General features: G+C 44.0%; 2 protein-coding genes across 2 annotated transcripts in view; one reads left to right on the top strand and one right to left on the bottom strand.

Moving 5' to 3' along the window:
* LOC309553574 (A.superbus venom factor 1-like) overlaps window positions 1–14,363 on the bottom strand; it is a 1,719,715-nt gene that overhangs the window by 1,632,286 nt on the left and 73,066 nt on the right. The window lies entirely within an intron of this gene.
* Window positions 1,519–14,363, top strand: part of LOC309553575 (DENN domain-containing protein 1B-like) — a 156,409-nt gene continuing 143,564 nt past the window's right edge. The window contains exon 1 of the mRNA XM_082254847.1: window positions 1,519–1,863. Within this exon, the coding sequence (XP_082110973.1) occupies window positions 1,847–1,863 (17 nt within the window). The 5' untranslated portion in view covers window positions 1,519–1,846. The remainder of the gene's footprint in view (window positions 1,864–14,363) is intronic.

The raw sequence follows: 14,363 nt of genomic DNA, 5'->3' as shown, positions 1-14,363 counted from the left end.
GGCAAAGTGGCTCAATAACGTATTGCGATGTAGACCTATATCGCCAGACATTCCCCTTTCTCAGCGGCACGCGCGCGCCGCCGGAGGCTCGCTCCCGCTGTACTCCCCCGATCGTCGGGGAATCGAGTGTGGAGATCCGCCTGCTTGTGTAAACACAAGTGGGTGGATCTCCTAAGTGACAGGCAGGGTCAGATTGCAGGGTTCAGCATAGCTGAACCTGCGATCTGTGCCTGTGTCACACAATCCCCTCCCCCCACACACGTTAGTAAGCACCAGGCATACATTAACCCCTTGATCACCAATAAAAATTAGCCCCTTCCCTGCCAGTGTCATTTTTACAGTAACAGTGCATATTTATAGCACTGATTACTGTAGTAATGTCACTGGTACCCCCCAAAAGTGTCAAAAATGTCAGTCAAGGGTCCGATCTGTCCGCCGCAATGTCGCAGTCCCAAAAAAATCGCAGATCGCCGCCATTACTAGTTAAAAAAAAAAAAACACCAAAAATGACAGAAATCTTTCCCTGTAGTTAGTAAACGCAATAACTTTTGCGCAAACCAATCAAAATACGCTTATTGCAATTTTTTTTACCAAAAATATGTAGCAGAAAACAAATTGGCCTAAAATGATAAAAAAATGTTGATTTTTACATTTTTTGGGGGGGAATTTCATATAAAAAAATGTGAAAAATATTATTTTTTCAAAATTGTCGCTCTTTTTTTGTTTATAGCGCAAAAAGTAAAAATCGCACAGGTGATCAAATACCACCAAAAGAAAGCTCTGTTTGTGGGAAAAAAAGGACGAAAATTTCGTTTGGGTACAGCATTGCATGACCGCGCAATTGTCAGTTAAAGTCGCACAGTGCCGAATGGCAAAAAGTGGGCCAGACGTAAGACAGCAAAATCCTCCGGTGGTAAAGTGGTTAAATGTATATAGCCTGGCCACAGTTCTACTTAAGGTTAGAGTCCCAACTTTTGGTAATGGTGCTAATGGACATTAGATGATGGGACAGTCAAATCTGTTGAGACAATCTAATGGTCCACCTACCATTCAATGTGAGGGAGGAGCAATTAGACCTCTTAGAAAACTTTGTTGAATGCTTTTTTTCCCCAGCTAAGTTGGTTCTTCCCTCCCTCACCCATCCCCATGGGCTAAGCCCCAACAGTCACACAATACCACCATTCATGTTTAGGGTCCTGACTGCAAGCATAGATGCCTGAGGGTAATCATATATATTCAAGTCAGAAACTTTGTGAGACTCTGACATTTGGCTGCCCAATGCCTCTGCCTTTATAGCCTTTTCTTACATATCAAGGACAGATAGAATAAGATCAGTCTTTGTAGCTTTTCACAGAGGAAGAAGAAAGCTAAGATCTTGAGCTGATGCCTATTGAGAAATCAAGGGAGGAGTCCTACGTCCCACATTCAATATGTACTGTCTGTTATAATATAAGTAGACTCTATAGAATTATACTGCAGGAAGACTCTTACATTTTAAGCATATATTTTATGAGGTATAACATGCATTTTTTCAGTCAATATTTTGCGTAGGTCGGTACTGTTTTTAAGTATTCACAATTTTAATGTTGTGCCTCATAAGTCAACTTCCTCTAGAAAAACCACACAGGAAACCTTACTAGCTAAGCTCACCATCACTGCTTGTCAGCCACTCTGATCTGCAGACCTGGACCGTCAGACAGGACCCTTGGGTCTCTCCAATGACAGAGGTCCACGAGAAGACAGGAGGCCTACCAGGGACACAAGGACAAGACCAGGCTCGGGGACCATGGCAAGACAGCTCTGAGAGTCAGAGGTCACACTCTTCAGGAAATCTTCCACCACCAACATGGGGTCCCGTATTAAGTAAGAAAATCCGGTTTTATTTTATTGTGCAATTGTTTACCCTTTGGGGTCTCCTTTTTTACGTTCTCCTGCCTCTTATTAGAATATCTTCCACCATCTTCATATGTTTTGAAGGTCATAAAAAACTTCACATAAAGTCACTCAGTGAACACAGCGTATCTAATCTCAGCATTTGAATCGGCATGTTGCAGATATTGATATTTGTCAAGCCTGTGTGTTTATTGACATGTCCTCCTCTGTTTGGGGCAGGGGCAGACTGGGGACTTTTGGCCCAGGGGGCAAGTAGAAACCAGAGGCCCATGGTGCAGCGACTCGGCCCCCCCTCTCACTCTCCCTATTCCCGTCGTCCTCCTGATCCCCCTTCCAAGCTGAAGCCCATCTCCAGAAACTCTCTACTTACTGGTTGAATCCGGGTTCCTGACCTGGCCAGCAGAGGGCAGTTAGGGGGAGCTGGGACAGCTCGTCGGGGCTGGCCGGGGGAGAAGAGTCTCCAGTGGGCAGCCTCTGCTCAGACACAGTTTACACTATCCATGATGGGGGGGGGAGGCCTGTGCTCTGTCCTTGTCTTCAGCCTGCACTCAATAGGTTAGTGGCGGGGACTTCTCTTCACCAGGAATCCTTTAGGGATGTCTGTGGCAGAATCAGTTCAGCCTTTTCATGGGGCATCAGAGTGGTCCAGGGGGCAATTGCCCCCCTGCCCCCTGGCCCAGTCCTCCCCTGGTTTGAGGTCAGTGCAGCCTCACTTGCACATGCAGTGTCAGAGGGAGGTTGCACAGCATTAGAATCAAGAGACAGGAGACTGCAGCCACTGTGAGAAATATAAATATTACAATACTGAAAGAACTGTATGACTCAACACAGTTGCATGGTTTTTTAGAATCGGTTCCTCACTAGCTAACCCTGGCTAAAAACCTTGAAGTAGTAGATTGATGATACTAGAGCAGAAGTCTCAAACTGGTGGCCCTCGGTCTCAAACTGGTGGCCCTCGATCTCAAACTGGTGGCCCTCCAGCTGTTGCAGTGGTTGAGTGGTAAATTAGCGCAAGAAGAGGTCTCAGTTTGGGCTGGTCCTGGGAACCCGGGGGAGGGGGGAGGAGGGGGAAAGGAAAAAACTGGTGGTAGGGGGGCCCCCAAAGTTCAGGTGGTAGCTGTCCACTGTAGCGGCTGCCGGCGGAAGAGACAGAAGTGATCTCTGGGGGGAGACAAGAGGGAAAACAGCGCAGCGCCTTCTAAGTGCAGCAAGACCTTTTTTGAAGTATGTGCAGTAGTAACACACTCACATTTTGTCGGTGAATGAGAGGCAGTTAATCAAGAAATGTTGATCATCAGGGGCATCACTGGAGCGGGTCCTGGTGGTGGAAGCAGTCGGTCCCGATGAGAGCGGCAGGGGGGTTCCTCCGTATCTTCAGGCCGGCCTGAAGAAGGAGCGCATGCTCCGATAACACGTCGTCATAGCGCCGTAGCGTCCCGCTTTACCACCAGGAGTGACGTCAGGATCCCAGGACCCACGAGTGCCAGCGTTCCACCAGCTGACGGGGAGTCCGCGGACACCACCGAGGCCGCCCCTGCACATACGGAGGAACCCCCCATGCCGCTCTCATCAGGACCAACTGCTTCCACCACCAGGACCCGCTCCAGTGATGCCCCTGATGATCAACATTTCTTGATTAACTGCCCTTATTCACCGACAAAATGTGAGTGTGTTACTACTGCACATACTTCAATAAATGTCTTGCTGCACTTAGAAGGCGCTGGGCTGTTTTCCCTCTTGTCTCCAGCTGTTGCAGAACTACTATTCTCATGGGGCATTGCAAGGCTGACAGTTACAAGCATGATCCCATAGGCAGAGGCATGATGGAACTTGTAGTTCTGCAACAGCTGGAGGGCCGCCAGTTTAAGAGCCCTGTACTAGAGTCTTAACCTTCTTAGCGGTATTCCCGAGCGTGGCTCGGGGTTAAATTTCAGAGCCAAAAGCGGTAACCCCAAGCCACACTCGGGGTACCGCCAGAAGCATCGCTGGATCCTGTAAAAGAGGTTTCTTACCTTGTCACCGGGATCCAGCGATGAATGCGGGCGGTATGCGGCGGCGGATCTTCCTCCCGATCCTCTCCGTGCCCCGGCTTCCGTCTCCTGCAACGTGACGTTCGCAGGGGGGTGGAACTGGCAGCAAATTCAAATGTAAAACACACCAAACACACTGATACCATTCAAAATAAAATAAATTCACATTACATTGCCCCCCAGTGCCATTTCCTGCAGTTTTACTGTATTTTTTATATATATATATATATATATATATATATATATATATATATATGTATATATATATATATATATATATATATATTTATATATATATATATATATATATATATATATACTGTATATACATACGTATACACGTATATGTATGTATATATATATATATATATATATATATATATATATATATATAATATAATATAATATAAATATATACGTATATGTATATATATATATATAATATATATATATATATATATGTATACATACATACATACTTTAACTTATTTATAGTTTTTTATTATATTATAATTTATGATTTTGTGTTTCAAACTTTATCATACCTGAGATGTTATAAAGAAGAACGCACAGTAAAAAAAAAAAAAATCATATGTAAATAGTTGGTTTGGGCTGCTCATTCTCAAGAATTACATGCAAAATAATGGTACCGCTTTCAGCACCTAAAATCCGAAAGAATCATACCGCCAGGGAGGTTAAGCAGATACAGTATACTTTATTGCTAATGATATATTTGGGAAAAATCTTCTGGTGGTGTCCCAGTGGGGCATTTAGGTGATAAATAGGCTGCTCTCATGAACCAAGGACCTAGAACAGTGACCTCAGAATACAGGAGTAACATTCAAGTATGAAAATTGAAGCTCCACAAAAAAGTATTAGAGTCCAAAAAGAGGATTTATTCCAAACATATAATAAGTGTTACAGCTAACGCGTTTCTGGGACCACACATTGCCCCGTCTGGGTGTATTGTGAGCCCTTGGCAATGTTCAGCAGCTGGTGGCAGGGGCACTATGTCAGACCGGGTTGAGTGCATTGAGGACCAGGTTGGTGAGGAGGGTTTTCAAAGTTAGCTTACTTTTTTAATTTTTAACAATACATTCACGTTTTGTATAATGTACAATAAAATTGTACGATTCTGGTCGCCAGTCCTCAGGAGGGATGTGTTGGAGCTGGAGAGAGTCCAGAGAAGGGCAACTAAACTAATTAGGGGATTGGAGGACCTTAATTATGAAGAGCGTCTGCAATCGCTTGATTTATTCTCCCTGGAGAAGAGACTCCTGAGAGGAGACATGATAGCAATTTATAAATACCTCAATAGTGATCTCAGCATAGAAAAAAAGCTATTCAGTCGAAAGGATTGCATGAGGACTCGAGGACATACAATGCGATTAGAGGAGAAGCGTTTTGACCTCAGGCAACGCAGGGGGTTCTTTACTGTTAGGACTACAAGAGTTTGGAATTCTCTACCACAAGAGGTGGTTTCTGCGGGAAGTATGGTTGCTTTCAAAAGACTCTGAGGGATGATTACGGCCACGTGCGCCTACACAGGTTGAACTGGATGGACTATTGTCTTTATTCAACCTCAACTACTATGTAACTATGTAATATATGTTATCTATAGTAATATAACACAATAAATACTGTGAGAGACGGGTCCTGGAATTTTGATTTAATGAAGAATTAAGGTGGATATAAAACCCTTACATACAGTATACTCAGTGAACTGACAGGCCTCAGGTGATACACAGAGATGAAACAAATCCTCCTACATAAGTTGTACATGTTTATCTTCAGACTTCTCTCCTACATCCATTCAAAGTACTAAATTTTTAAAGTCGGTACACAACCCCCTCCACACAGGAACAGACCTGAGGCTTTCAATCTGCTGGAGGTCCCCCCGCTGTCACCATTTTTCACTTGGTGTCAGGAAAACTTGTCAGAAATGATTCATGCTGATAGCAGAGGAATGAAGCAGAAGACAGAAATGACACTTAGGGGTTGATTTACTAAAACTGGAGAGTGCAAAATCTTGTGCTTTCAGGTTTTTTGGTCAATGCCTAATTGAACATGCTAAAGTAAAAATCTGATTGGCTACCATGCAGAGCTGCACCAGATTTTGCACTCTCCAGTTTTAGTAAATCAACCCCTAAGTGCCCTTGAAGCGGAGCTCCACCCAAAATTGGTAGTTCCGCTTTAAGGCCTCCTCCCCTACTCCTGTTTGTGAAATGGAGCTTTTGGGGAGGAGGGGGGGAGTGAGTAACGGATTTTGACAGGTACCCTCTTCCACTTTTGTTCCGACCTTCTAGGCCACAGGTGTCGAACACAAGGCCCACGGGCCGAATGTGGCCCCCCAGGCCATTTCATGTGGCCCTCGCTCCTCTCCTGCAGCTGCGGCACCCCCCTTGTCTCAGTAGTCGGCAGCAGAGGACAGAACTCCTTTGCCAGAACCTATGCTTCTCTGTGCTGCTGCAAAAAGGCTTGTCTTTGCCCCCCACCCCCCTTCTCAGCGGTCTGCAGCAGACAGGAGAGCAGAAATCCTCCTACAGATTCTGCACCTCTCTGTGCAGCCACAACACCACCTTGTCTCTTCCTCCCCTGGTCTCAGCATTCAGCAGACTCTGTAAGCTGACTCCAGCCCTCCTGTGGTCCTCATCCAGGCCTTGCACTTTCTTCCCAGATCCATCTGATCTTCTTCCTGGCAGTAGCACCAGGTAAGGGGCTGCATTGTGATGTAAGAAAGAGTGGGTGACTCTTGACTTATGATGGTGGGGGGCTCATGTAAGGGTGTAAGGGGGCATGGGGTGCTCTGGGCATCTAATCTTACAAATATAACCGGCCCCTTGAGGGCAACCATAATGCTGATGCGGCTCGCAATGAAATTGAGTTTGACACCCCTGTCCTAGGCGATCAAAAGCAGAAGTTTTCCTTCCCCCCTCCCTCCAGAATACTTCCGGGACAAATGACAGGTCCCAGAAGACTGCGGGACCGTTCACAGTGTGCAGCACCACTCACGCATGCGCAGTGGGCACCCGGCTGTGAAGCCACAAGCTGTCACAGCCAGGTGCCCATAGTAAAGATGCCAGTGCCGGCAAGAAAGGAGAAAATGGCTGGGGTGCTGGATCATGGGACAGGTGGGAGGCTGTTTATTAAAAGTCAGCAGCTACAGTTTTAGTAGCTGCTGACTTTTAATATTCACTTAACCTCCCTGGCGGTATGATTCTTTTGGATTTTAGGTGCTGAAAGCGGTACCATTATTTTGCATGTAATTCTTGTGAATGAGCAGCCCAAACCAACTGTATACATTTATTATATATATATATATATATATGTATGTATATATATATTATGTATATATATATATATATATATATATATATATATATATATACATATCTATATATATATATATATATATATATATACGTATATATATATATATATATATATATAATATGTATACAGTTGGTTTGGGCTGCTCATTCACAAGAATTATGTATATATATATATATATATATATATATATACGTGTGTATATATATATATATATATATGTATATATATTTATATATACGTATATATATATATATATGTGTATGTATATATATATATATATATATATTTATTTACATAAAAAGTACAGTAAAACTGCAGGAAAGGGCACTGGGGGGCAATGTAATGTGATTTTTTTTTATTTTGAAAGGTATCAGTGTGTTTGGTGTGTTTTACATTCGAATTTGCCGCCGGTTCCACCCCCGGCGGACGTCACGTCCGGAGACGGAAGCCGGGGCTCGCAGACGATCGGGAGAGAGCTCCGCCGCCGCCTACCGCTCGCAGTCTTCGCTGGATCCCGGAGAAAAGGTAAGTAAAACCTCCTCCAGCATCCAGCGATCTTCCTAGCGCTACCCCGAGTGTGACTCGGGGTTACCGCTTTTTGCTCTAAAATCTAACCCCGGGTCACATTCGGGAATACCGCTAGGAAGGTTAAGAGACCGGAGCGCCTCTTTAATTGAGACAAGTACACACTATAGAGAGATATGCTGTGTTCATATTTCATGCCAGAGGTTTTCAACTACTTTCATTTTAAGAGATATGGTTAAGACTGCAAGTCAGGTTTAATGTTGGGTGTATATAAGGAGAAGTAGCCTAATTCCACACATTTTTGCTTGGCGGGTGGTAGTGGCATTGGGATGGCAAGGTAACTACAGTCGTAGCCAGGGCTGGGCCAAGACATTCTGCTGCCTGGGTCCAAGAATTAAATGCTGCCCTCCCTCCAATAAAAAATCACGACCACCAAAAGGCCCCCCACATCCATTATTTTATATAAATATAAAATTTAGAAAAATATTATATATACTGTTTTTATCTTCCATAACTCGCCACCGGACCGGTGCACCAAACGTCCACTGTCTGTCCTCCTTTCACTCCTGTGTCTCCCGTGCCCACCACCACAGAAGATCCAGCCTGCCCTGCGTGAGATGTAGTGCCCTGATGTCTGACGTGATTGTGCACACCACGATCATGTGAGGGACGTTTCCCGGAGAAGACGCTCCGCCACCTCATATGCATCAGTTTGCACTACGGGCCGCAGTATGAGATGGGGAAATGCTGCCCATAACGCGTCATAAACTGTTGACACACAAATCTGCTGGAAAAAAAATCATAGGAGTCAATTTGCCGCCCCTATCAAAGTTCTGCCTGGATCCAATTGACCCAGTGGGACCCATGGTAGGGCTGGCCCTGGACATAGGCAAAGATATGCAAGAAAAGTGAGCCACTCATTCCAAATATTGTACCTTTTTGGACACGGAACCATCAAAAATATCACTGTAATTCTCATTTGGCTTCATGAAATTCAGTCCAAATCTATCACTACTTTTATGCTCCCAGCCTGGGGCAGGTTAATAGAGCCAATGATAGGCAATCACCAAGAATACTGACTATGCCTACTGTACTATAGCTTCTATAGATGGAATTTGATCTATGAATGTAGGATGGGCAGATGAATGAAAGGTCTGCCTCTTCCATTCATAGATAACATTTCATTCACTATAGTACAGCTTTTATAAATGGAAGATCTGGGCAGAAATGGCAGGCGTAGTCGGCACTCTTAAAGTCAGTAAGGTTAAAGGTTTTTTTACCTTCATGTGTTCATGAAGTTAAAAAACCTTCTGTGTGCAGCTATTACTATTACTTACTTACCTGAGCCCAATCCCGATCCAGCGATATGCACGAGAGCGGCTATTCTCCCAGGTCTCTTCCTCCTCATTGGCTGAGACACTGTGGCGGGAGCTTTCAGTTAATGCAGGTACCAACAGAGGAAGGGACTCATCCTATTGTATGTAAGGTCCCTTGTGCTGGTTTTAGTTTTTTCATTTGTGACTAAACTTAGGCTTTTAATACCAGGATCAACTCTAATTGTTGCTACTCCTTGTGTAGCTGACACCGTATAGAGCCATTTATGTAGCTGACACCGTATGGAGCCATTTACGTAGCTGACACAGTATGGAGCCATTTACAGTGCCTTGCAAAAGTATTCGGCCCCCTTGAACTTTTCGACCTTTTACCACATTTCAGGCTTCAAACATAAAGATATAAAACTTTCAGTGCAGCAAACTCTCTCCAGAAGTTCAGTGAGGATCTCTGAATGATCCAATGTTGACCTAAATGACTAATGATGATAAATAGAATCCACCTGTGTGTAATCAAGTCTCCGTATAAATGCACCTGCACTGTGATAGTCTCAGAGGTCAGTTTAAAGCGCAGAGAGCATCATGAAGAACAAGGAACACACCAGGCAGGTCCGAGATACTGTTGTGGAGAAGTTTAAAGCCGGATTTGGATACAAAAAGATTTCCCAAGCTTTAAACATCCCAAGGAGCACTGTGCAAGCGATAATATTGAAATGGAAGGAGTATCAGACCACTGCAAATCTACGAAGACCTGGCCGTCCCTCTAAACTTTCAGCTCATACAAGGAGAAGACTGATCAGAGATGCAGCCAAGAGGGCCATGATCACTCTGGATGAACTGCAGAGCTCTACAGCTGAGGTGGGAGACTCTGTCCATAGGACAACAATCAGTCGTATACTGCACAAATCTGGCCTTTATGGAAGTGTGGTAAAAAGAAAGCCATTTCTTAAAGATATCCATAAAAAGTGTAATTTAAAGTTTGCCACAAGCCACCTGGGAGACACACCAAACATGTGGAAGAAGGTGCTCTGGTCAGATGAAACCAAAATCAAACTTTTTGGAAACAATGCAAAACGTTATATTTGGCGTAAAAGCAACACAGCTCATCACCCTGAACACACCATCCCCACTGTCAAACATGGTGGTGGCAGCATCATGGTTTGGGCCTGCTTTTCTTCATCAGGGACAGGGAAGATGGTTAAAATTGATGGGAAGATGGATGGAGTCAAATACAGGACCATTCTGAAAGAAAACCTGATGGAGTCTGCAAAAGACATGAGACTGGGACGGAGATTTGTCTTCCAACAAGACAATGATCCAAAACATAAAGCAAAATCTACAATGCAATGGTTCACAAATAAACATATCCAGGTGTTAGAATGGCCAAGTCAAAGTTCAGACCTGAATACAATCGAGAATCTGTGGAAAGAACTGAAAACTGCTGTTCACAAATGCTCTCCATCCAACCTCACTGAGCTCGAGCTGTTTTACAAGGAGGAATGGGCAAAAATTTCAGTCTCTTGATGTGCAAAACTGATAGAGACATACCCCAAGCGACTTACAGCTGTAATCGCAGCAAAAGGTGGCGCTACAAAGTATTAACTTAAGCGGGCTGAATAATTTTGCACGCCCAATTTTTCAGTTTTTTATTTGTTAAAAAGGTTTGAAATATCCAATAAATTTCGTTCCACTTCATGATTGTGTCCCACTTGTTGTTGATTCTTCAAAAAAAATTACAGTTTTATATCTTTATGTTTGAAGCCTGAAATGTGGCAAAAGGTTGCAAAGTTCAAGGGGGCCGAATACTTTCGCAAGGCACTGTATGTAGCTGACACTGTATGGAGCCATTTATGTAGCTCACACCTTACAGAGCCATTAATTCTATCTGTGTAGCGATCAATGGCTACATTTATCACTAATTGCTAACTATTTTGGTAGTGTTGCTGAGATATTAAAAATCACACACATGGGTGATTAAAATCTCTTTTACAGAGAAATATGACCACTTGTTGATAATCATCTATTTAAAACGTCACTGATGTCAGTGCTGTGCAGATGAGATAACTAAAACCACTGCTTAATAGAATCCTGTACTGGGACTTATATGAAGGCCATCCTTGTTGAACAGCAAATGCAGGGATGGCAGACCCCACACTCCCACATTACTATTTTTGAATTGTTAATTTTAGGTTTACCACTTCAGCTCTGGAAGGTTTTACCATCTTCATGACCTGGGCATTTTTTTGCTATTCGGCAGTGTGTTGCTTTAACTGACAATTGCGTGGTCGTGCGACGCTGTATCCAAAAAAAATTTATGTAATTTTTTTCCCTCAAATAGAACTTTCTGTTGGTGGCATTTGATCACCTCTGTGGTTTTTATTTTTTGCGCTATAAACAAAAAAAAAACGACAATTTTGAAAAAAAAAAAAACAATATTTTTTACTTTCTGCTATAAAACACATCCAATAAAAAAATTAAAAAAATTTAATTTCTTTATCAGTTTAGGCCAATTTGTATTCTGCTGCATAAGTTTGGTAAAAAAAAATCCAAAAAAGAGTATATTGATTGGTTTGCGCAAAAGTTATAGCATCTACAAATTATGGGATAGATTTATGGACCTTTTATTTTTTTTATTGTTTTTATTAGTAATGGCAGCGATCAGCGATGTTTAGCGAGACTGCGACCTTGCGGCAGACAAATCTGACAGTAAGTGACACTTTTTGGGGACATCAATACAGTGATCAGTGCTAAAAATATGCACTGTTACTGTATAAATTACACTGGTAGGAAAGGGGTTAACATCAGGGGCAAACAAAGGGTTAAGTGTGCTCCTAGGGAGTGCTTTCTAACTGTGTTGGGGGATGGACTGACTGCAGGAAGAGAAAGATTTGTGTTCCTGATTAGTAGGAACACAAGATATCTCTCTTCCTGTCTGACAGAACGAAGGTCTCCCTTCTTTACTTAGGCAAACCACATTTCTGTCATTCTCCTGAACGATCGTGGGTGGCCATCGGCCATTGCAGCCGCCGTACCTGCTGATTGGCTCCTGCTGTGTCCAATCACAGTGGGAGCTGGGCGCGCGCCCCCTGTAAACCATTCTACAAAATCATGTACAGGTACGTGATTTTGCGCCTAAGGTCCTCCCTGCCGCAGTTAATGTATGTGGGGCAGTCCTTTGATGGAGAAAACATTCCCCTCTGGGTTAATAATGTTCCTTACAGGGATTTTACCAAACTTTGTTGCAGTTTCCTATAGGGCTGAAACAACTAATCGATAAATCGACAACTAATCGATTATGAAAATAGTTGTCAACTATTTTCATAATCGATTAATCGGTCAGCTGATTAGTTGGCCTGCATACAGAATTCCTTTTTTTGTTTACATATCAGGAAATACAATGAAGCACACATACAGCTCAGTACACCGTCCATACATGTCAGAAGACACAGTGCAGCACACATACAGCTCAGTACACCATCCATACATGTCAGAAGACACAGTGCAGCACACATACGGCTCAGTACACCGTCCATACATGTCAGAAGACACAGTGCAGCACACATACAGCTCAGCACACCGTCCATACATGTCAGAAGACACAGTGCAGCACACATACAGCTCAGTACACCGTCCATACATGTCAGAAGACACAGTGCAGCACACATACAGCTCAGTACACCGTCCATACATGTCAGAAGACACAGTGCAGCACACATACAGCTCAGTACACCGTCCATACATGTCAGAAGACACAGTGCAGCACACATACAGCTCAGTACACCGTCCATACATGTCAGAAGACACAGTGCAGCACACATACAGCTCAGTACACCGTCCATACATGTCAGAAGACACAGTGCAGCACGCATACAGCTCAGTACACCGTCCATAGATGTCAGAAGACACAGTGCAGCACACATACAGCTCAGTACACCGTCCATACATGTCAGTATACACAGTGCAGAACACATACAGCTCAGTACACCGTCCATAGATGTCAGAAGACACAGTGCAGCACACATACAGCTCAGTACACCGTCCATAGATGTCAGAAGACACAGTGCAGCACACATACAGCTCAGTACACCGTCCATACATGTCAGACGACATAGTGCAGCACACATACAGCTCAGTACACCGTCCATACATGTCAGAAGACACAGTGCAGCACACATACAGCTCAGTACACCATCCATACATGTCAGAAGACACAGTGCAGCACACATACAGCTCAGTACACCGTCCATACATGTCAGAAGACACAGTGCAGCACACATACAGCTCAGTACACCGTCCATAGATGTCAGAAGACACAGTGCAGCACACATACAGCTCAGTACACCGTCCATAGATGTCAGAAGACACAGTGCAGCACACATACAGCTCAGCACACCGTCCATAGATGTCAGAAGACACAGTGCAGCACACATACAGCTCAGTACACCGTCCATACATGTCAGAAGACACAGTGCAGCACACATACAGCTCAGTACACCGTCCATACATGTCAGAAGACACAGTGCAGCACACATACAGCTCAGTAGACCGTCCATACATGTCAGAAGACACAGTGCAGCACACATACAGCTCAGTAGACCGTCCATACATGTCAGAAGACACAGTGCAGCACACATACAGCTCAGTAGACCGTCCATACATGTCAGAAGACACAGTGCAGCACACATACAGCTCAGTACACCGTCCATACATGTCAGAAGACACAGTGCAGCACACATACAGCTCAGTACACCGTCCATACATGTCAGAAGACACAGTGCAGCACACATACAGCTCAGTACACCGTCCATACATGTCAGAAGACACAGTGCAGCACACATACAGCTCAGTACACCGTCCATACATGTCAGAAGACACAGTGCAGCACACATACAGCTCAGTACACCGTCCATGCATGTCAGAAGACACAGTGCAGCACACATACAGCTCAGTACACCGTCCATACATGTCAGAAGACACAGTGCAGCACACATACAACTCAGTACACCGTCCATACATGTCAGAAGACACAGTGCAGCACACATACAGCTCAGTACACCGTCCATAGATGTCAGAAGACACAGTGCAGCACACATACAGCTCAGTACACCGTCCATAGATGTCAGAAGACACAGTGCAGCACACATACAGCTCAGTACACCGTCCATACATGTCAGAAGACACAGTGCAGCACACATACAGCTCAGTACACCGTCCATAGATGTCAGAAGACACAGTGCAGCACACATACAGC

This window comes from Pelophylax lessonae (assembly GCF_965119305.1).
Source record: "Pelophylax lessonae genome assembly, chromosome: 4".
NCBI lineage: Eukaryota > Metazoa > Chordata > Amphibia > Anura > Ranidae > Pelophylax > Pelophylax lessonae.
Note: the sequence above shows the minus strand (reverse complement) of the source record. Positions and strands in the feature narration are given on the sequence as shown.